Here is a 23320-nt window from a genome sequence, read left to right as displayed (position 1 = left end):
ATTACAAGCAAAGGGGAAAAATCAATAGGGAAAAATCAGAAGACCTACTGCAGTATCTCACAGTTTTATAACAGATACTCTCTGCTCTTGGAAATGACATGAGTCCGCAGCAAGTGCTGACTTTCCGTGACTACTACTAGGAATAGTAACATTACTAGCAAGAGTGCCTACTATGTAGTTAGGCAGCTCACATATTCTGGTGTTCATTTTATAAATAAGACAACAACTCAAACAAAGCAAAAGGATGTACCAAAGGTCCCTTGCATGCCTAGACCTTTTTACTCTAATGGCCTCACTATTTAAAATGAGATATAATAAATGTTCATGGGTGTTGAATTTTGGTCAATTATAAATAACAATTTTTACTAACTGCTTCCTATATTCCAGGGTCTATGTAAAATTCTTTGCAGATATCATCTTATTTAATCCTCGTAATTCTATAATTTTCTCGTTTTGCAAATCAGGAAATACAGAACAATTTGCCTAAGATTACAGAACTGAAAGGGCAGAACCGTGTGTAAAACTAAATCACTCGGCTCCAAAGTCTGTACAACACAGTGTTTGATCACAGACCCTATAGATGCCTTCCCCCACCCCACCCCTGAAAATTAGGCCATAACCCCCTGCAGCTTTTCTTTGGAGTATAATTGAGAAAGCATGCTGGGCTGTGGCCTTGAGGCTCCTTCCCTGGCATCTGGAACATAAGATTATGATCCTATCTGTAGGCCAGACCAGGTTAGGTCACTTGGTATGAAAGAAGCTTGCCTACACTCGTGAAAACACTCTAAGAATCAGAAACCCCTTTTGTTCTCCAGTTTTGAAAGGACACCCCCCTACCCCCGTCTCTGTCTCCCTCCCTTTTTTCAAGGCTCTATTATGGCTGCCTTTGGCCAGGATGGTATGTCTCCTAATAAAACTACTCTTTGAACCTGAAGTCCCATTCTCCCTTCCAGAGCCTCATTGTCTAATACAGTTCCTTTGAACAGAGATCTCATGTCGGCCCCTTTCCATGAACCTGCCATTTTTCTTTTTAAGTTACAATACACAGGGACTGCTAGGAAGTGTTGCCTAAGAACCTGAAAATACAGTGGAATTAGTAAAAATTTACCCAGTAGGTGGAATATGTCATCAAATGGATTCAACAAAAAAATAATAGCATTATAAATATGTGACTTAAGGATTTAAAAGCATATAACAGCCAAAACCCTAGGAATAAACTTAGGAAGATAAAACTATAATATATGAGCATTATACAAGCTGGAACAATTAGTTACTGAAGGAATCATGAACATAACTGTTGTGGAATATTACTTTAACTATGTAAAGAAGTGTTGCATTCTTTATGGTGCATTTGTTTAATTATGTAAAGATGTGTTGCTTTTGTTAACGTTGTATTTATTTTAACTATCTAAAGACACGCTGAATTTCCTTTACCTTGCTTGCCTAAGGCACCTGATTGATCTAATAAAAAGCTGAATGGCCAATAGGTAGGTAGTAGAGGGATAGGCAGGGCTGATGGGCAGAAAGGATAATTGCAGGAGGAGGAAGTTAGGCTCAGGAGGACAGAGAATAAGGTAAAAAGAACAGGAGATGCCTGGGGCCAGGCAGCCCAGCAGCGGCCAGCAGACACAGGAAGCAGGAAAGTAGGACATACGGAATGAAAGAAAGGTAAAAAGTCCAGAGACAAAACGTAGATGAAGACAAGTGGGTTAAATTAAGTTAAAAGAGCTGCTTGGAAATGAGCATAAGCTAAGGCCAAGCATGCATAACTAAGAAGTAGTCTCGGTGTCAGGATTTGGGGGCTGGCAGCCCAAGAAAGCCTGCTACACAGTACTAAAATGAAAAAGGAAAATCAACAAGGCTGCCAAGATAGCCCATAGCAGGCGTGTCCAAGGAGGGTGAGTTAAGCAATAATAAAGTTAATATAAGCACTTCCATGGTCAGGTCGCCTCTACAGAAGACAACAGTGAGCTAGAAGCTCCCCTGACACCCTTGTTTTCTCTCACTCTCCTCACACATGAAATAGAACAGTGTGTACTTCATATGTTCCCACAGAATTTAATGAGCTACTCCATGTAAAGCACTTAGAGTATATGCCTGGCATGTTCTAGAAACTCAATAAATGAGCTACATGGCAAGAGCCCATTTCAAACCTCCAGCCTCTATCTCCCTAAACCAAACAAATGGAGAACTAAACAAATAGTAACTAGCTTCATTATTTCTGTTTCGTGCCTCCAAGCAAATCACTGATACTTTGACTTTCCCTTAGAGAAAGCAAGTTCTGGTAATAATGGTTACCAGCATGTGCACTTGAGTCAGCAAAATCTGCGTTGGTTCTGACTCTGGCTCTAGCAATCAGAATTGCTCTGCTGCATTGGAATCCATACCATACAGGGCTTTGGAATCAGCTGGCTCAGGCTAGAAAGTCAATTCTGAAAACTGACTTGATTGATGGGTAATATACTAATATACCTCGTGGGAAATGTGAGTGGCAAAGAGTATGTCTGTAATGTGTCATCTTAAGTATTCTTTCTTATCAAAATCAGTACTTAGCTCTCATTCATTTGCCATTCACTCCAGATATATCCACATGGCTATTTCTGTGGTCTTGTTAATATGAGTCGATCACAGAGAGAGTAGTCTATTCTTTACATACTAAAAATAGCAGGTTTTCCACACTGCATCTTACTATACTCTAGATGTCTTCTTGGGTGACTAGCTTTCCATTTACATGCAATACTTTCTATATTATTGACCAGTTTCTGGAGGAACTGAGAAACTTTAGAAGATTTCCAAAGTTACTGTTCTATAGTTTTGTAGTGCATTAGAAAATGCTTTGTGTGTAGGGGAGAGGTGAGTATTCTAGTTTCACTTCTGGTTCAAAATAACACCAAACTAAACATTAAATAGTTGAATTTATTTATGGTATTTATTTCAAGACAGGGTCTCATTACATAACTCTGGCCATTCTGGAACTCATTCTGTAGACTAGGCTGACCTTGAACTTACAGAGATCCACAGCTTCATCTCTGTCTTCCAAATTCTGGGATTAAAGGTGTGTGCCATTATGTCTGGCTAATAGTTGGATTTATTCTTGATGCAGGGAAGGATGACTGTATACAGGAGAATAGATTTTGGATTAATATCTGATGACATCCTGGCATGGCAACACAGGCTTCTAATACCAACAGCTGGGAGACAGAGGCAGGTGAATCTCTGTGAGGCCAGCCTGGTCTACACAGAGAGTTCTAGGCCAGCTAGGGTTACATGATGAGATCCTGTTTCAAAGAAAGAAAGGGAGAGGGGAGAGGAGAAAAGTGGAAAGTAACAAAGAAAGATAACTGATCGCTACGTCTAGTCTCCACATACATATGTATTATGCATTCAGACCTGGCACACATGTGCATATACACACACAAGTGAAAGCTGGTGGTATATCTCAGTGATAGAGTACTGGCCTAGCATGTACAAGGCCCTGGGTTCAATATCCAGGAACACACACACACACACACACACACACACACACACACACAGAGAGAGAGAGAGAGAGAGAGAGAGAGAGAGAGAGAGAGAGAGAGAGAGAGAGAGAGAGAAGAATAGTAATGATTCCCTCTCCCATAGGACAAAAATCAAATTTTCTAAGCACTAGTATGAGCCCTCAGAGCTCAGACAGGCTCTAGACAATCTAGCTCTTAGTGTCATTCTGGTCCCTTCTGGCTGCACACAGCACATACTATACTAGGCACAGGTCGTCTGGACATTGGACCTGCTTTCTATTGTGTGGTCTTTCATTCAGAAAAAAAAGGAAGAGACTCTGCAGCCCTGTGGGAGTAATTTGGCGCGACAAATCTGTACTGAGAAATGGGCACTGAAATCAAATGGCTGGAAAAGACATGATAATGCTCCCGGGTGGCTCAGCTTTCCATGCCTGATACAATCTCTTGTAATTTAGCCAGAAGGGGCAAAAGGTGTCAAAACAGCTTGATACTCTCAAAAGTGATACTTACTTGTTTATTTCCTTTTTTGTGACCTTTGGATCCTCTACCAGTCTGTTCTTTTCCATGCCTTTAGCAAGAGGGAGAAAAGTGACAATGAGAACACATAAATCCTAATTTCTATCTTTACTTGATTAATTTACTCATCTCAAGGAAGTTTAGCCTTATACATTTAGATGACTCTTTTTATTACCCTTACTGCAAGCCTCTATTCCTGTAATTTCTATGTTGTACTGAATTATTTTGTGTTCCTTGTCTTTTAGCACAAAAATTCTTTTTAGTCAAGCACGGCATTTGTTACACATTTGATAAACTAGAGTTATAGCTGATTTCAAGTATATAGAGTTGATTCACACCTCTTACCTTAACAGGAGATTTTAAGAGCTGAGCATTTTCCTAAAGGTACCTTGACCGACCCTAGCTCAAACTAATCCATTCAAGTACATACCCCTTTCCTGGCCCACCGACAGAAACCACTTGCATGCCAAAGGATCCTCGACTTCTAGAAGATCTGCTGCCAGCCCACTGGCCCACCACCATCCCAGCAATTTCCAGTTTTCCTCCTTGGGGTGGGATTGGATGGAGACCTGGGAATTGAAGAACAGCAGTGGTGAACAGCAAGCGCAAGATAGGGCGAGAGGTGGAACAAAAGCGCTATACAATCTCCCTGTTCTTCTCATCCCCGTGTCCTGCTAAGATTGTGATGATAACAAGGGGTGTAAGGTCAGAGAAGGGGACTGTAGATCTTTCTACATGGCCACTTTAATAACTAGTGTGTAGTTGATTGATTTTTTTCAACTGTATAGCCTGCTACATAACAGGAATTTGTTTAGAAAAATGTTTTTTGCTGGCCCCAGATACTTTTTCCATTTTTAAAATTCAGAATTTCCATACATGTATATGTGTTTTGATCAACTCCACCTCAATCCTTCCTACTGTAAATTGTCACCTGCCCTTCTTATCACTTTTCTCTCTCAATTTCACCTACTCAGTGCTGCCTGTATGTACATGGGTGTAGGGTCAGCTACTGGAGCATGGGTGGCCTCCAAGGGGCCACAACCCTGAAGAAAACTGACTCTTGCTTCTCCAGTAGCTATTGATTCCCAATAGCTACTCAGCTGGATGGACATCATGGCCTCTCCCCCAGCCCATGCTAGGATTTTTGCCTGGCTTGATCCTGTGAAGGTCTTGTACAAGCAATCATAGCCACTGTGAGCTCATGTGTGCAATGGTTCTGCCGTGGCCAGAAAACAATATTTCACACCTCTCAGAATCTGTCTGCCCCCCTTCCACCACGACCCGTAAGACTTGGGCAAGGGGATAACATGATTTAAATGTCACATTTAGGGCTGAGAACTGGGCATTGTTTTATTCTTTCACCTTAACCAGTTGTGAGTCTCTGTATTCACTTCTATCTACTGCAAATAGAAGTTTCTCTGATGAGGGTTGACAGATGTAAAAATAAGTACTTATGGATGTAAAGATAAGTACTTAGGGAGTGCCTACTGTATGTCCACTTGGAAGAATAACAGTAAGTAAATCCAATCAGAAAGTAGTTGGCTACTCCCACAACATTCCTGTCACTACTATATCAGTGGGCACATCTTGTCAAGCCAGTCATTATTTTGGCTGACAGGTTTACAGGACTCATAGCTGGGTACGACTGCTGATTGTTCCCCTCCCCCCAGAAGAGTCCACAGCCTTCCAGCACTATGAAGATAGCTAGTAGGGATGAAGCTTTCAAGTTGGTACCAGCCTAATTTCTCCATGTTCTGACTCAAGTACGTGGTATGTTGAGGAAGGGTCTTATCATCCAGTGCTGGAGGATAACCAAAATCAGCAGCAATACCCTGCACTGTTCTGGGACTCCATGGGACCCCACTGACCAACAACATGTAAAGAAGTAAACCAAGTCTCGCAATGCACGTCTTGGTGTATGAGAATGCATTATTCCCCAATTATAGGGTAACTTCACTTAAAGTCTTTTTAGACATATATATGTATGAGAAACTTGTACAGTAGTAGGTTTCCTTATGGTTTTGTCAAGGACTTTACTGTTATCCCTCTCCACACCTTCTCTTCTTCTCTGCCCACAAATAGAAAATGAATTCTTAAAATGTGGTTATTGGAAAATTATAGGTCAAACCCACTTTCCATACAAATATGCCTCGTTATACAATATAAGATTAGCCAGATGAGCAAATTATATGGGAACTTGGAGAAATGGGATGGTTGGGATAAAGGAAGGGTAGATATGGGAGCAGGGAAGTATATATCTTAATTAAGGGAGCCATCTTAGGGTTGGCAAGAGACTTGAACCTAGAGGGGCTCCCAGGTGCCCAGGGTGATGTCCCCAGTTAGTTCCTTGGGCAGCTGAGGAGAGGGAACCTGAAATGACCCTATCCTATAGCCATACTGATGAATATCTTGCATATCACCATAGAACCTTCATCTGGCGATGGATGGAGAGAGAGACAGAGACCCACACTGGAGCACCGGAATGAGCTCTCAAGGTCCCAATGAGGAGCAGAAGGAGGGAGAACATGAGCAAGGAAGTCAGGACCACAAGGGGTGTACCCACCCACTGAGACAGTGGGGCTGATCTATTGGGAGCTCACCAAGGCCAGCTGGACTGGGACTGAAAAAGCATGGGATAAAACCAGACTCTCTGAATATGGCAAACAATGAGGGCTGATGAGAAGCCAAGGACAATGGCACTGGGTTTTGATCTACTTCATTTTCTGGCTTTGTGGGAGCCTAGCCAGTTTGGATGCTCACCTTCCTAGACCTGGATGGAGGGAGGAGGACCTTGGACTTTCCACAGGGCAGGGAACCCTGACTGCTCTTCGGACTGGAGAGGGAGGAGGAGAGGAGTGGGGGGAGGGGGAGAGGAGTGGGAGGAGTAGGAGAGGAGTGGGAGGAGGGGGAGGGAAATGGGAGGCTGGGAGGAGGCGGAATTTTTTTTCAATAAAAAATAAATAATAGAAAAAAACAAAAAGAAAAATTATATATATATATTTCACACTCAGGAGACAGACGCAAGAAGATTGCAGCAATTAATGTCAGTCTGGTTAGAGCAGTAAGGCAGTTTGAATATGAAATATGCCTCACAGGTTCCTATGTTTCAACAATTGGTCTATTAATATGTGTATCACCACGAGGCTCTGGCCTACTGGTAAGGTTCCAGTGTCCTTCTCCTTTGACAGCTGGCAGTGCTTTTTGGGAGGTTGTGGGGCCTTTAGGAGGTTGAACTTAGTTGGGTAATGGGGACTACTGGGGGGTAGGCTTTGAGGGTTTTAACTGGGTCCATTTCTGGCTTGAGTTTTCTGCTTCCCGATTCACAAAGATCAACAAACATAAAGAAAACACAGCATTCCACAGATAAGCACCAGTCCACATGCCTCCCTTGCCATGATATACAGTATTTCTTTAAAGCATGACTTAAAATCTCTCTGTCCTGTTAGGTGTTTGGCCACAGCCACAAGGAAAGCAACAAAAACTAACCATAACAGTTGTAAAAACCAGGAACAGTTCAAGACAAGATGTAAAAGGGGACTGCTTGTTTGTTTCCCAGCCACCCAGACCCAAATAATTACACACAAACTATACTAGTTACAACATTATTCAGCCAATAGCCTAGGCATATTCTTAGCTAGCTCTTACATCTTAAATGAACCCATTTCTATTAATATGTGTATCACCATGAGGCTATGGCCTACTGGTAAGCACATGGAAAGAAAGCACAGGTTAAGAACACTATACATTTAGCCCCTTGTTCTAGTTTCATTTCTGTTGCTGATAAAATAGCCTGACAAAAGGCCACGGTGGGGGAAAGAGTACATTTTTGCTCATAGTTCCATCATAGCAGAGAAATCAAAATGGCAAGAACTTCAAGCAGCTAGTCACATCAATCTGAAGTCAAGAGCAGAGAGAATGCATTCATGCATGTTAGCACTTAGGGAGTTACTCTTATGCAGTCCAGGGCCCCAAGCCAGTTTCCGGCTGGATCTTCCCCATGCCAATTAAGGTAACCAAGACAATTATCCACAGACATACCCATAGGTCAACGTAATCTAGACAGTTCCACATTAAGACTCTCTTCCCAGTTGATTCTAGGTTGTATTAGGTTGACATTTAAAACTAACCATCATATGCTGGCTGCTGGTAGTGCAGGCCTTTAATCCCAGCACTCTGGAGGCAGAGGCAGGTGGATCTCTATGAGTTCAAAGCTAGCCTGGCCTACAAAGTGAATTCAGTTTGGATAACCAGAACTGTTACACAGAGAAACCCTCAAAAAAAGCAAAACAAACAAAAAAAAAACACCCCCAAAACCATCACAAGCTTTGTATGAAAGTGAGATTCTGGCCGGGTGGTGGTGGCGCACACCTTTAATCCTAGCAGTCAGAGGCAGAGGCAGGTAGATCTCTGTGAGTTCGAGGCCAGCCTGGTCTACAAGAGCTAGTTCCAGGACAGGCTCCAAAGCTACAGAGAAACCCTGTCTCGAAAAACCAAAAAGAAGAAGAAAAAAGAAAGTGAGATTCTAAGGGTTTACTACATTGTTGGTTTGTGTTTGTTTTGAGACAGGGTTTCTCTATGTAGCCCTAGCTGTCCTGGAACTTGCTCCATAGACCAGAATGACCTCAAACTCAGAGATTCACCTGCCTCTGCCTCCCAAGTGCTGGGATTAAAGGCATCCAACCACCACCACCCAGCTGCACTTAGTGATCTTATCATGTCCTTTCAGAAAGGCAGGAAACAATTAGGAGGCTTCTGTGATCCATCAGTAGTTTAGGTGATGGTAGGAATTTCCCAAGACCTTGGTCTTAATGAAGGCATCTTTTAGAATAACACAACACAGCCAACACACAGAACAAAAATCAGAGATCAGTTAAGTCAGCTTAAAGGGATAAATGGTTGGCTTCTTGGTCTGTAAGACTTGACTACATAGGGGCCTGACTTCCATACTGTTCATGTAAGCCCACTCTTGAGCTAAATATAACTGCTGAGTTTTGTCACCCTAAAAGACTAAGTTCAGCTTCCAGCTTTATTGTTTTAAATAGAGGTGCAACACACAATACACATGTTCAACCGCAAAGATACACTGACCTGATGACAGAGTCTTGCTATTTCATGTTAAAATACCTCTACTGAGAGATCCTGCTTCAGAGCTGGGGATGCATGTAGTTCAGAGGTAAAATGCCTGCCCAGAATGTTTAAAGTCCTGGGTTTGATCCCAGACACCACACCTACAGAAAACTCTGTTTCACCAGAAGCAGGTTGTTTAATATACCAAGATTTCAGCTGCCTGAAGCGTGCTCGTCTATTCCTTATTAGGCAGTCGCCATAATTTATACATACATGTATGTACTTGTTTTCTCTATTAAAATGTAATTCTTTGGGGTGTGTGGATTATGAAGTTACTTTCCATGCTTTTGGACCTAGGGTAGGCAATGTATCAGGTCTACCCCTAGAGTGGTTACAGCTACTTCAAGCTACTGTCGTCTTCCAGGACTGACACATACTTCCAATTCTTTTCCCACAAACACCTTCCTGCAACTGCCCATAAGGAGTGAATGAACTAACAGCAACCGTGAAGATCCAGTTGATATGAATTATAGCGATCAAAATAATGAAATGGTAAGTGACTCATCAGTTTTGTATCAGTCCAGATCGCATGAGTTTGGATGATGAGAATCAAATCACTGAGAACCAGCCACCTCCATTGAGAATGGTCTTGGATTTCAATGGACTTTCTTTCCCAGGATACATGGAGAGTTACATTTCAAACTATTATACCACAGATGGAATTCAAACAAGGTAGGACATATATTGTACTGTTGAGGCTGTAGCTGGCAGGGAACTAAATGGTTTATTGTGAAATAAATTAGATGACACCTCATTCTTAAGTACTGACCTGCAAAACCCCGACTCCTTGCTTGAGGGGGAGGTGGAAATGAGCCCATAGCTCTGGAATAAAGAGAAACAGGGTAGAGCGGGGGCATCATGGGAGGCACAAATGTAGGTGACGGAAGTAGAGCAGAAGGTGGTGGATGATTCATGTTGACGCCTTCAAGGATACTCTGCCTCATCTTTTCCACCTTGCTTGCCAGGTCAGCCTTCAAACGCAGAAGAGAATTATTAGTGTTCTGAACTAGCCCCATATTTTATGCACAGTACTGAGCACTCTAGGCACATTCTCATAACGTTTTTCCCATTGTGCTTCTAGACTCCAGCCTCAGGAGACTCATTTGGTATCAAAGTTCCCTCTCTTCACAAGATTCTACAGTACCAGAAGATTAGTTCTGGCCAGTAGTTTGTGAGGAACATTATTTATGAGGATGATAACAAACAGAACAATAAGGACATCAGGAAATGGTTGATTGCATGGCCAATGATTGCCTAGGTTATTCTTTTATAAGGGGGAGGTAACAAAATCAGGTAACAGAGAAAAGAAAAAAACAGACACATATAGGGCCTTTTAACCTCTCCCATACTCAACCATTGCTCTGATGAGGGTATGTGTTGTAGACTGTTATTTTAAGGTGTATTGCATTCATTTATGCTGTGGAATATTTGTTTTTTTTTTAAGATTTTATTTATTTATTATGTATACAGTATTCTCAGTATTCTGTCTGAATGTATGCCTACAGGCCAGAAGAGGGCACCAGATCTCATTACAGATGGTTGTGAACCACCATGTGGTTGCTGGGAATTGAACTCAGGACCTTTGGAAGAGCAGGCAGTGCTCTTAACCACTGAGCCATCTCTCCAGCCCTGGAATATTTGTTTAATGCTGCAAATATGTGTTATGTTCTTTTATGTTACATTTGTTTGACTCTGTGAAGCTGTGTTACTTTGCCTATCTAAAACACATGTTTGATCCACTAAAGAGCTGACCAGCTCACAGCTAGGCAGGAGAGAGAAATAGGTGGGGCTGCCAGACAGAACAAATAGGAGAAATCTAGGCTTGAAAAAAGGGTTAGTGAGGAGAGAGAAAAGAAGGCGAGGAGGGTTCCAGGGACCGGCCACCTAACGCTGCAGCCAGCCACAGAGAAAGAAGGAAAGAAAGATACAATGAATAAAGAAAGGCAAAAAGCCCAGAGCCAAAATGTAGTTAAAGAGAAATGGGATAATATAAGTTAGAAAAGCTAGCTAGAAACAAGCCAAGCTAAGGCCAGGCATTCATAGGTCAGAATAAGTCTCCGTGTATTTATTTGGGAGCTGGGTGTCAGGCCCCCAAAGAGAAAAAAAAAAAACCAAGTATAAGTATGCACATATACCTAGTCCCAGAGGTTGGTAAAATTCTGGAAAAGGTAGGCAACTCAATACTTTAGACTTTGTGGGCCTCTCTGTGTCTGCCGCAACTACTCTTCTGCGCCATTCTAGCACGACAGAAGTCACAGAAATGTAAAGGGATGAATGTGGCCATGTTCCGACCAAATGTTATTTACAAAGGACAGGGGCAGGAGAGGCGTAGTTTGCTGACTCTGCTGCTCTAGTCCCTCAGCTTACTCCCCACTAAGCTGATAAAATACTGAGTAAGGTTTCCTTTCCCTTGCTTTTTTCTACCTTTCCCAAGGTTATATTGTAAAACCTACTCTATCATCTACTTACTGCTCTCTTCTATTTATAATCCCTCCCCCACCAAAAAAAAAATCACTTAGAAAAGTTACTTGCAGCATTTTTAAATAAGGGAAAATGAAATTTCAAATAGTTCCAGGAAGGACATATAGTATTTGTGGAAATTATGTGGGGAAGAAATACTCTCAGTAAGAAAAAAGTCATGAAAACTTTAAGATTGGGGATAAAAACAACTTTCCAATGCATGATTTTGCAATAGACATGTATTAGGTTATAGGCTTTGGGGACCTCCCTGCATGCTCCTTGCCCCTGCACGCTTACGATTCATCCTGATGACAGATCAGGGGTGTCTACTCTACCTGGCCATCGCAGAGTTCAATCAGGGACACTCGCTCTCGGCCCGCTTTAATGAGCTTGCTCTGGAACAGCTTGCCATCAAAGTAAATCCAGGGGCAGCAGTGCTCCCAAGGGACTGGCTGGCCACATGCGTCATTAGCAAACAGAGCTGTGTCGACCCCACTCATGAACAGGGCAGCAAGCTGGATCCCTCGAGCATCCAGTTTCTCAATCTGAAACCATCACAGAGAAAAGAATTAAGAAATAGGAGGGGGAAAAAAAGAAATGAAAAACTTTGTCTAAAAGAATCTAAAATCTATGGCCTCATATGGTTGGTTGAAGTTAAAATGCAGACGCCCTAAAATATTGTATAAGGTTATCTTCAGGGCTGGAGGGATGGCTCAGAGGTCCTGAGTTCAATTTCCAGCAACCACATAATGGCTCTAAAGTGAGATCTGGTGCCCTCTTCTGGCCTGTAGGCATCCATGCAGGAAGAACACTGTATACATAATAAATAAATAAATAAATCTTTTTGAAAAGAAGATTATCTTCAGGCTATGTTTATAAGGTATATATGAGGGCCTGGTGGTGGCGGCGCGCCTTTGATTCCAGCACTTGGGAGGCAGAGGCAGGTGAATCCCTGTGAGTTCGAGGCCAGCCTGGTCTACAAGAGCTAGTTCCAGGACAACTAGGACTGTTACACAGGGAACCCCCCCAATAAGGTATATGTGAAACATAAATAATGTAATAGTTAAGATTTGGGTCCTATCCTAAGATATCTCATTGTGTATATACAAACATTAAAAAGTCTACAAAAATTTCAAATTTGAAATATGCCTGATCATTTCTGTGCATTTCAGACAAGGGATACTTAACCTAGATTATCATTAGTAACATTTTTATTATTGTTACTGTTTATTTATTATAATGTCATATTAACTCTTCCAGGTAAATTAGAACATGTTGGACTGCCAGGATGGTTCAGTGGTTAAACATACTTGCTGCCAAGACTGAGTTTGATCCCCAGGACCCACATGGTAGAAGGAGAGAACTAACTTGTTCAAGTAGTTCTCTGATCTCCACACACACTTCATGGCACACATCTACCCCTCTGCACTGTACTCCCAAGTAGATAAAAATAAATGCAAGATAGTTATCGTTGGCCAGGCGGTGGTGGCGCACGCCTTTAATCCCAGCACTCTAGAGGCAGAGGCAGGCGGATCTCTGTGAGTTCAAGACCAGCCTGATCTACAAGAGCTAGTTCCAGGACAGGCTCCAAAGCCACAGAGAAACCCTGTCTCGAAAAACAAAAAAAAAAATTATTGTTCAATAATAATTTATTTAATTGTTTATCTATTTTAAATAAAATAAATATAAAAAAGTAAAAAATGATCTTACTCTGGAGCTCAGGCTGGCTCACAGTCACAGTAATCCTCCTGCCTCAGTTTCCTTTCAGGAGTCATTTCAGTGCATAAGTAGCTTTTATGTCCACCCTTCCTTGAAATAATTTGAACAGTGATTCTCAACCTTCCTAGCGCCGTGACCCTTTAAAGTTCCCCATGTGTGGTGACCTCCAACTATAAATTTATTTCATTGATACTTCATAACTATAACAAAATTACAGTTACTATTATGAATTGAAATGTAAATATCTTATATGCAGGGCATCTGATATGTGTCCCCAAAAGGGGTCACAACCCACAGGTTGAGAACCTCTGGTTTAGAGGATACTAACTATGTTGCCCATCAAAGTTGAAAATTTCAAAAAGTTAAAACCAAAAGAATATTCATTGCTGATGATAGTGCAATGAAATAAATGGGAAATCATATAAATTTTGAGGAACATACATTGCAACTAAGTAATATATATCAAGAACTATGAAGATGTTCACATTTGCCAACGCAGAGAGTCTACATTTAAGAATCAGTTCTAGCGAGGTGATGGTGCACAGACTTAGGAGGCTGGGGCAGGAGGGCTGCTGCAAGTTCAAGGTCAGCCTGGGCCAAGGCCACGGATCTTTTTTTTAAACCAACCAACCAACCAAACAAACAAACAAACAAGAACCTCTTCTGCCACAGGGTAGAGCTCAGCTATAGTCCCAGCAAATCAAAAGGCTGAGGGAATAGGATCATCTGAACCTAGGAGTTGGAGTTCAGCCTAGGTAACATAGCAAGTTCCATTTCAGAAGCAAAATGTTCCAAAATCTGAAGCAATTTTGAGTGCCAACATGATATCAAAATTGGAAGATTAGATACCTCGTCTCATGTGACAGGTTACAGTCAAAATATAGGCACACTAAAACTGCTGTACAGGATTACAGACTATATTCTAAGGAAGTGCACAATGTCAATAAAGCTCTATGCATAAACATGCCATTATCACAGCACATATATTAAGGAAAACTGGAAATAATCTAAACAGTTAACATTATAATAATTAAATGATACATCCATATGATAAAAAAATCACTAGATTTTTAACACAAAGGAAATATGCACTTTGATAAGTTAAAAAAGAAAGTAAAATACACTTGTCTCTCAGTATTGTTGGGAGATTAGTTTCAGGACCCCTTGAAGATAATTCAATCTATGGATGCCCAAGTCCCTTATGGAAAATGGTATGTTTGTATATAGCCTACACAATCTTTCTATATGCTAAATTAGCTCTAGATTACTTTATTATGAACAGATTTCATGTTGTATTGTTTAGTGAGGAATGACAAGAAGTATAGTTAAGAGGAATCATTTGGAGATTTAAAAATTTAATTTTTATTTTTTTGGTTTTTCGAGACAGGGTTTCTCCGTAGCTTTGGAGTCTGTCCTGGAACTAACTCTTGTAGACCAGGCTGGCCTTGAACTCACAGAGATCAGCCTGCCTCTGCCTCCCTGAGTGCTGGGATTAAAGACGTGCCCCCACTTCCTGGCTTATTTTTTATTTTATGCATATGAGTGTTTTGCCTGTATGTACACATGTGTGCCACTTGTTTGAAGTGCCCTTGGAAGCTAGAAAAAGTCCATGGATTCCCTAGAAATGGAATTATAGATGGTTGTCAGTTGTAAGTGTTAGAAGCCAAATCTAGATTCTCTGAAAGAGAAATAAGTGCTTAGAGTCATTTCTCCAGGCCCATTGTTTCTTTTTGGAGATAGGGTTTCTCTGTGTAACAGTCCTGGCTATCCTGGAACTCTATAGACTAGGCTAGCCTCAAACTCAGAGATCTGCCTGCCTCTGCCTTCCAAGTGCTTGGAGTAAAGGTGTGTATGTATATTCTATGTAGAGATCAACCTGACCTTGAACTCATAGGTGACCCTCTAGCCTCTGCTGTCTAAATACTGGGATTATAGTGTTGCAGGAGGGCCTTCTGTTTATGTGTTGCTTTCATTGGTTAATCAATAAAGAAACTGCTTGGCCTGATAGGGCAAATCTTAGGTAGGTGGGGAGACAGAACTGAATTCTGGAAGGAAGAAAGCATAGAGAGAGAGAGAGAGAGCAGCCACGGAGACGCCAGGTCAGACATGCTGCATCTTTCCCAGTAAGCCACGACCTCATGGTGATATACAGATTATTAGAAATGGGTTAAGTCAAGATGTGAGAGTTAGCCAATAAGAGGCTAGAGCTAATGACCAAGCAGTGTTTCAATTAATACAGTTTCTGTGTGATTATTTCGGGTGTAAGCTAGCTGGGCAGGACAAACAAGGGGCCCCGCTCCCTACCACAGATTGGCACCCATGGTGTGGGACTGTTTTGTGACTTATGCCTTCATTATAGGATTGTGCCATTATACCCAGCCAATGGGTATAATTTTGAAAAATATTTTTGATGTATAGTTGACTTACTTTTTATATGAAAAAAAGCTGTCAATTTATAAACAATATTCTAAATGGTTAGGACAAGCATACAAAAAGACTGCAAGATTTGATCATCCGTACACCCCCATCCTGCAAAATCAAAGAAAGATAACATCAAAAATTGATCACAGTATGTAGCTGGAGAGATGTCTCCATAGCTAAGGGCACTTGTTATTTTATAGAGGACCCAGATTCAATTCCCAGCACCTACAAGGTAGCTCACAATCATTTGTAACTCTGGTTCTAAGGAACTCAATGATCTCTTCTGACTTCTGTGAGCACTACACATGCACATAGTGCACAAATATTCATAGAGGCAAAACATCAATACACATAAAAATAAGTAAGTTAAAACTAATTGTAGTGGCTATTTAAGGCTGGCATGTCAGATGACTTGATAGAAAAGTTGATGTGTTTTCAAGTCCCCTTCTGGGTGTGATTTGGCATGAAGAGCTGCTCTAGGACCCAGAAATATATTTGCTATTAAAAGAATCATTCATTGTCTTAGGTTGTTGCTAACCTAATTTACATTATGATTTTGCAAGTCTTTCTCTCCTTTTTTCTGGTGTTTGTGTTTGAACCCAAAGCCTTTTGCTTATTAGCCAGGTACTCTACCACTGAGCTGCAGCCTGACTTCAAGTCTATTTAATTGTTTGGTTTGAAATCACCGCATACTCCCAGCTGGTCTCAAACTCTACCTTCTTGCCTCAGCTTTTTTTTAATATGTGTTTTTTTGAGACAGGGTTTCTGGCATCTGCTTTATAGGCCAGGCTGGCTTCAGACTCAGAAGTCTGCCTGCTCTGTCTCCCAAATGCTGGAATTAAAGGCATATGCCCCTACTGCCTGGTCCTGCTTTTAAGCATGTACCACCCTTCTTAGGTTGTCTTTCCCCATTCAGAAGGTGTCTCTCTCTTCTTCCTGCTAAACTATCTGTGCTCTGTGCTGGTTAGGTTTTTTTTCCCCCGCTGAGACAGGGTTTCTCTGTAGTTTGGAGCCTGTCCTGGAACTTACTCTGTAGACCAGGCTGGCCTCAAACTCACAGAGATCTGCCTGTCTTTGCCTCCCTAAACTCTGGGATTAAAGGCATGCACCACCCATCTTAGGTTTTTGTTTTGTTTTGTCAGCTTGATACACACTAGAGTCATCTGATGATGGAGGAGTTAATTTCATTGGTTAATAAACTGCCTTGGTCCATTTGATAGGCCAGCCCTTAGGTGGGTGGAATAGACAGAACAGAATTCTGGGAAGAAGGGAAATGGGTCAGACGCGATGAAGCTCCAACCCAAGATGGACATAGGCTAGAATCTTCCTGGTAAGTCAACACCTCGTGGTGCTACACACATTAATAGAAATGGGTTAATCAAGATGTGAGAGTTAGCCAGTAAGAGGCTAGAGCTAACGGGCCAAGCAGTGTTTAAATGAATAGAACTTGTGTGTTGTTATTTTGGGGCATAAGCTAGCCAGGTGGCTGGGAGCCAGGCGGCAGGAACACAACCTGCTGCTCCTTCTACAAATGGTGCCCAGACGTGGATGACTGAATCCACAGAAAGCCTGAGAAAGCTTGGGAAAGAATAAAGCATGTTTTATTGGTAGCAGCAATTTCTTGGGTCTACTCTGCTTCCTAGAGGCAAGCAAGCGCTCTCTTTTAAGAGAGACTTCCTGACTCAGCTTTAGCTGCAAAACCGTGCAGCTCTTTTAAGAGTGTTGATGAAAAGCTGAATGGATGCTTTTCGGTTTTCAGCCGTAGCAGGGAAAAAGCTGCTTTAAAATGCTGGCATTCTGAGCTGTCCTGTCAGGGCAAACTCTGACTGTTTGAGGCAGGAGGGCCGGCTACAGAGAGAGGATTTGAGTGTTGTCTGTGGACATACTGTTGCAGCTTGCTTGCTGGCAGGGACCTTGAAACGCCGTAGACTTGTGGCAATAAACATGGCTACAACTGGTACCTCCGCCATGAGGCTGGAAAGCTAAGGAATGGGCTGGATCTAGCTGCCAAAGCCAGGGCTTTAATCCTCTCCTTAAAGACTCATGTGGTCAAAAAAAGAGAGATATACAGTAAAGAGAGATTCAAAGATGAAAAAGACTCTAAATGGTTTACAGTGTATTTAAAAATATATGCAGGCTTGAAAAATAAAAAAGTTGAAGTTCTTAAAGTAAAGAAAAAAAGGGAGTAGTTGGGTGTGGTGGTACACACCTTTAATCCCAACACTTGGGAGGCAGAGGTAGATTGACCTCTGTGACTTCAAGGTGTGGCAGGACACACCTTTAATCCCAATGCCTGGGAGGCAGAGACAGACAGATCCCTGAGAGTTCAAGGACAGCCTGGTCTACAGAGTTATTCCAGGACAAAGACATACAGAGAACCTGTCTCAAAAAAATAATAAAAGTAAAAATAAATGAAATAGAGGTTAAAATAAAGCCACACAAAGATTGAAAATACACAGAGAATCTTGATACTGTATGCTATTATGCTCTCTTTGAATTGTTTGAATGCTGAGGAAAGAGCAACAGCTGCTAAAAGATATTTGTTTATAAATGCTGCTGAACTAATCTATGATAGATACTTTGAAAATACATTGATTTCAAAATTTGGATGTAAGGACATGATGCTTTGGAAAGAAGTTTCTTTTTTTTGTTTTCACAGAGGATGAGACCTGTGGATTGCTTCTATCCCAATATGGTATGATAGACCACAGCCTCCTGAAAGGTTGCTGTGAATACCTTCAGAAAATTACTTCATTCAAGTGCCAACTGAGATGAACCTAGCAGACAGGTTATACCATGAAAGACCTGAACAACAGCGCCCCCATTCAGCACGAAGCAGTTTGGAGAGAAATAACTGTGCCCATATTCCCAAATATTGTTTATAAATGTTCTTTTATATTTAAAGGGGGATATGATATAGATATGAATAATTTGCTTTGGTATGAATCTTGGTTTATTGATACAAGTTTAAGGTCAATTTTGTTATATGTATATGTATTTCTGATCTTGATTAAGGTATTGTGATTATGTAGTTCATTTAAAAAGGTAATGTATATAGGTTGTTAATAGATAATCATCTATAATAGTCAAGCTTGTAGTCATGTTAGATTTTCTAGATGTGCATAGATATATTTTAGATAGGCATTCTTCATATCTTTCAAAGACTACAGAATATGACATTAAATGTTTTAATAACTTAGGGCTTTTCATGACAATGAGACATGTCTGCTCCTGGCAGCACCAATCTACTTCAAAAGGAAGATGGGCATTGAAAAGGCTCCTTATGGAGTTGGTTAGCCATTTGGGCAAGAAACTGCTCTTGCCTGGACTGATGCATGAACTGGACACAAAGAACCTGCAGAAAGAGGACTGCTGAATTTGCCTAAAGGTGAGATGGTCTTTCGGGGTTCCTGACTTATGAAAGAGTCTGCAAGACATTCTGCAGGACACAGCAGATAGTGACTGAACTGCCTTTGAAATTTCCTGCTTCATGGAAATGTCTCTGGATACTATGGTCCTGAAGGCCGAAGATGGATGCCCCAGCGGTACAAAAGAACTTTGGGTGACTGTCCAGGCAGTGAGATATCTCTGTCACTTCTAGAGTTTTGGAAGTTTCTTACTTCTTGTTTACTTAGGTAATATTATATCCTTCTGGAGTCTTTGATGGAGTTGAAGAATAGATAGATAGTTATTGTTTTCCTTAGTTATGATAAAAGATAAAGTAAATATAAATATTGTAATTGTAATTCTTGCTTGATAACTGTTTTGTTACATGTGATTTTACTATGCTAAAGTTAAAGCCTTTCTTTCTTGTTTTAACAGAAAAAGGGAAAATGATGGAGGAGTTAATTTCATTGGTTAATAAAGAAACTGCCTTGGCCCATTTGATAGGTCAGCCCTTAGGTGGGTGGAATAGACAGAACAGAATTCTGGGAAGAAGGGAAGTGGGTCAGACGCAATGAAGCTCTGACCCAAGATTGACATAGGCTAGAATCTTCCTGGTAAGTCACCACCTTGTGGTGCTACACACATTAATAGAAATGGGTTAATTAAGATGTGAGAATTAGCCAGTAAGAGGCTAGAGCTAACGGGCCAAGCAGTGTTTAAATGAATAGAACTTGTGTGTTGTTATTTTGGGGCATAAGCTAGCCAGGTGGCCGGGAGCCGGGTGGCAGGAACACAGCCCGCTGCTCCTTCTACAATCTGAGAAGAAGGATCTTCAATTAAGAAATTGTCTTCATCAGATTGGCCTGTAGGGGAGTCTTAGGGCATTTCCTTGATTAATGATTGATGTATAAGCAAGCCATGAGCACAAGCCAGTAAGTAGCATTCCCTAGCCTCTGCTTCAGCAGCTGCCTCCAGGTTCCTGCCTTGAGTTTCACCCTGGCTTCCCTCAGTGATGTATTATTTTTTTTTAATTTAAAAAAAATTTTTTTTAGTGATGTATTATAAGTATAAGCCGGAATAAATCCTTTCCTGTCCCAAGTTGGTGTCGATCACTTATCACAATGCATATATTTTGTAAACTAGGATACTCCCCTCCCTACTCAGCTAGAGGAGAAGCTAGAACTATAATAGGTGCATGCTACCATATCTGGTTAATTTCATAAGTCTTATTGGATTTGATCAACTTTATCCTAGGCCTGGGGTACTGGAGTGATTAAAAGGGAGAAAACAAGTTGAACATCAAATCATCTCTCAGTGTGCATACAATGTGACCAACTCTTCAGGCTCCTGCTACCCTGACTTCACGGCCATGACAGACTATACCCTCAAACTGAGCTAAAACAAATGTTTCCCTCAATAAGTTGACTGTCATACCAGTGAGAAAAGTAATAAACACAGCCTCAAAGAAACATAGCTACTAAAACCAGGGGAATTGTGTCAATAACTAGTATTTATGTTGTATAGTTTATCTATCTATTTATAGATTTATTTTCTTAAATTATTATTTTATTTTATTACTTTAAAAAATACCAATCCAAATTCCCACTTCTTCCCAAGAAACCAGGCTTTATAAATTTATTTTATGCTCTATCTGCATGTACTACTTTATGCCAGAAGAGGGCAGAAGATCCCACTAGAGATGTGGTGAGCCACTATGTGGTTGCAGGGAATTGAATTCAGGACCTCTAGAAGAGCAGCCAGTGCTCCTAATGTCTGAGCCATCTCTCCAGCACTGGAGCATGGAATATTTAAAATATACAATTATACAAGAGACTGTTCTGTTTTACATACATTCTTTTACACATTATCCTTACAGTTCCATGAGTTAAAAAAAAAGAGAGAGAGAAGGTCAGAAACTTAAGTAACCTAGACAGTATCACACAGACAGGAGGTACTAATGCTAAGACTGAAGTACAAGGCAACCTATATTGGGTCGACCTACCATATACTACTATCTTCTATTGCTTTCAGTTCTTGGTACTGGGGAGGCACCAGTAATGAGATGGTTCAGTAGGTAGAGGAACTTGAACACAAGACTGATCACATGAATTTGACCCCTGGATCTTTCAAGGTGGCAGGAGAGGACAGACTACTGAGAGCTGTCATGTGACCCCCTACCTGTATACTGTAGTATATGCATGCCTATACTCACACACTAAATAAACAAATAAATACAAATTAAGTAGTAGGAAGTAGACATTTACTCATTGACACTAAGGTAAGTCCCTGCAACATACCTTCTAAGTGACAGAAACCTTACCATGGTTTCCAAACCCTGCAAAATCTCTATCTTTTCTGTGTCTTCTCATTCACCATTATGGGTGGGGTAATATAGCAGCATCTCTTGGTTTTATTAATAGAAGTATCTATTTGGCTAAGGGAAATATAACATTTACCTATAGAATTATTCTTTTCCCTAGCTCCAAAAGAAAAGATGTAAAGTTGAAGATTGAGCTTTTGAAAGAAAAGGCACACACCTATAATCTCAGCACTTGGGAAGTAGAAGCAAAAGGATCAGGAGTGTAAGATCATAAGGTCATCTTAACTTACATAGAGAGTTTAGGCCCACCCTGAGACCCTGTTTCAAAAAAAAAAAGAAAGAAAAACCTAAACAGCAGAAAAAATTAAATGAAGGTGGAATAAATCACCTTGAGTTCTTGAAGCTGTTCTGGTTCATAAAGCTGGGTAGACACAGCCTGTGCAAGGAAGGTGTCAAGTTCATGACGATGCAGGATTCGGCCACCAGGCCACTGAACCATGTATCTAGACACAAAAACATCATTATTTGATCACAATTGCCATTTATGTCACATACACTTATTAAGAACCTAAAATGGTGGCAAGCATTTTAGCTCACACCTGTAATCCTATTATTTAGGAGAAAAAGGCAGAAGGCTAGAGTTCCAGGATAGCCTAGGCTTCATAGCAAGACACTATCAAAAACAACACCACCAAGGACTGGAGATGTAGCTCAGTAATAAAGAGCTTGCCTGGTATACACAAGGCTCTGGAATCAATTCCCCAAACTATAAAACAAACACACAAACATGCACACACAAAAACCCCACAAACTTATCAGGAACCAAACTCTGGGCTAATTTATAATTATAATTATTTCAAATCTGAGTGGTAGAGGAGATAGGCATGAACAGCACTGACAGTACAGTGTGTTACAAAAAAAAACTACACAGGGTTCTATGAGAACACGGAAGAGTCCCGGTGGTCAAAGAAGTCACCCTGAAAAACTCAGTAGGAGAAGAGTTTCAAGAGAATTGTCTAGTTATCGAGACACAAGCTAGGAATAGGATGCTCGAAGATCTTCTAGCAAAGTGTATTATGGAGGCATGATTTGGCAAGATGCTCCTGGCTTGATATTGCTGAATGATAGTGGGTAAAATTATAAAGTAGGCCACATCAGAGTCTCCAAATAAGATTATAAAATGCGCATTTTTTGTCCCCAAATTGTAGGAAGACATTTAAGGATTGTTAGTAGGAGAGTGATAATGACATGCATATCAGTTGAGAGGTGACTGAAGGGACTAAACAATGTATCAATGGAAATGAAGTTGTTTGGGGATGAAGCTAAGCACTATCAGTGTATAACTCCACAAGGTCTGGTCATAGGAATTTTTTGGCACAGTGCTAGGGATGGAATCCAGGACTACATGTATGTTAGGCAAATGCTTTGGTTACTTCCAACCCTTGGCCACAGACTTACGAACTCTGGCTTGTGAAGATAACTGGATGTCATGGTACCATTTTTAAAGCTAGGATCTGTAGGGCGGGGGGGGGGGTGGTGGTGGTGCACACCTTTAATCCCAGTATTCAGGGTGCAGAGGCAGGTGGATTTCTGAGCTGGAGGCCAGGCCAGATTACAATGCAAGCTCCAGGACAGCCAGGGCTACATGGAGAAACCTGGTCTCGATAAAACCAAAGTAATAAATAAATAGGAAATCTACAAATTAGGTACCTATTCATGAGTGTTTAAACTGATTGTCCACAAACTGAATGTGTCTTATAGATACAGTGTCTTATAGATACTGAGAATGTAGAGACAGACCTGCAAATATATCTGTATAATACGTACTTAGTTCCGTGAAGGCCCACATGACAATGAACAAGCGTAACTTCTA

At 41.0% G+C, this 23320-nt stretch overlaps 1 protein-coding gene across 2 annotated transcripts in view; it reads right to left on the bottom strand.

Moving 5' to 3' along the window:
- Positions 1 to 23320, bottom strand: part of LOC121445327 (constitutive coactivator of PPAR-gamma-like protein 2) — a 131778-nt gene that overhangs the window by 5125 nt on the left and 103333 nt on the right. Inside the window, exons 11-15 of one of the 2 annotated variants that reach the window (XM_041647397.1) lie at positions 21836 to 21950; positions 11936 to 12145; positions 9910 to 10111; positions 4444 to 4582; positions 4008 to 4065 (exon numbers count right to left, since the gene is read on the bottom strand). In XM_041647397.1, coding sequence (XP_041503331.1) covers positions 4008 to 4065; positions 4444 to 4582; positions 9910 to 10111; positions 11936 to 12145; positions 21836 to 21950 — 724 coding nt within the window. The remainder of the gene's footprint in view (positions 1 to 4007; positions 4066 to 4443; positions 4583 to 9909; positions 10112 to 11935; positions 12146 to 21835; positions 21951 to 23320) is intronic. The other variant, XM_041647400.1, reaches the window with a different exon arrangement.

This window comes from Microtus oregoni, unplaced genomic scaffold (genome assembly GCF_018167655.1).
Source record: "Microtus oregoni isolate MIOR12 unplaced genomic scaffold, Mior012 000175F_ref0000477, whole genome shotgun sequence".
Taxonomy (NCBI): Eukaryota; Metazoa; Chordata; class Mammalia; order Rodentia; family Cricetidae; genus Microtus; species Microtus oregoni.
This window is presented reverse-complemented; position numbering and strand designations above follow the sequence as displayed.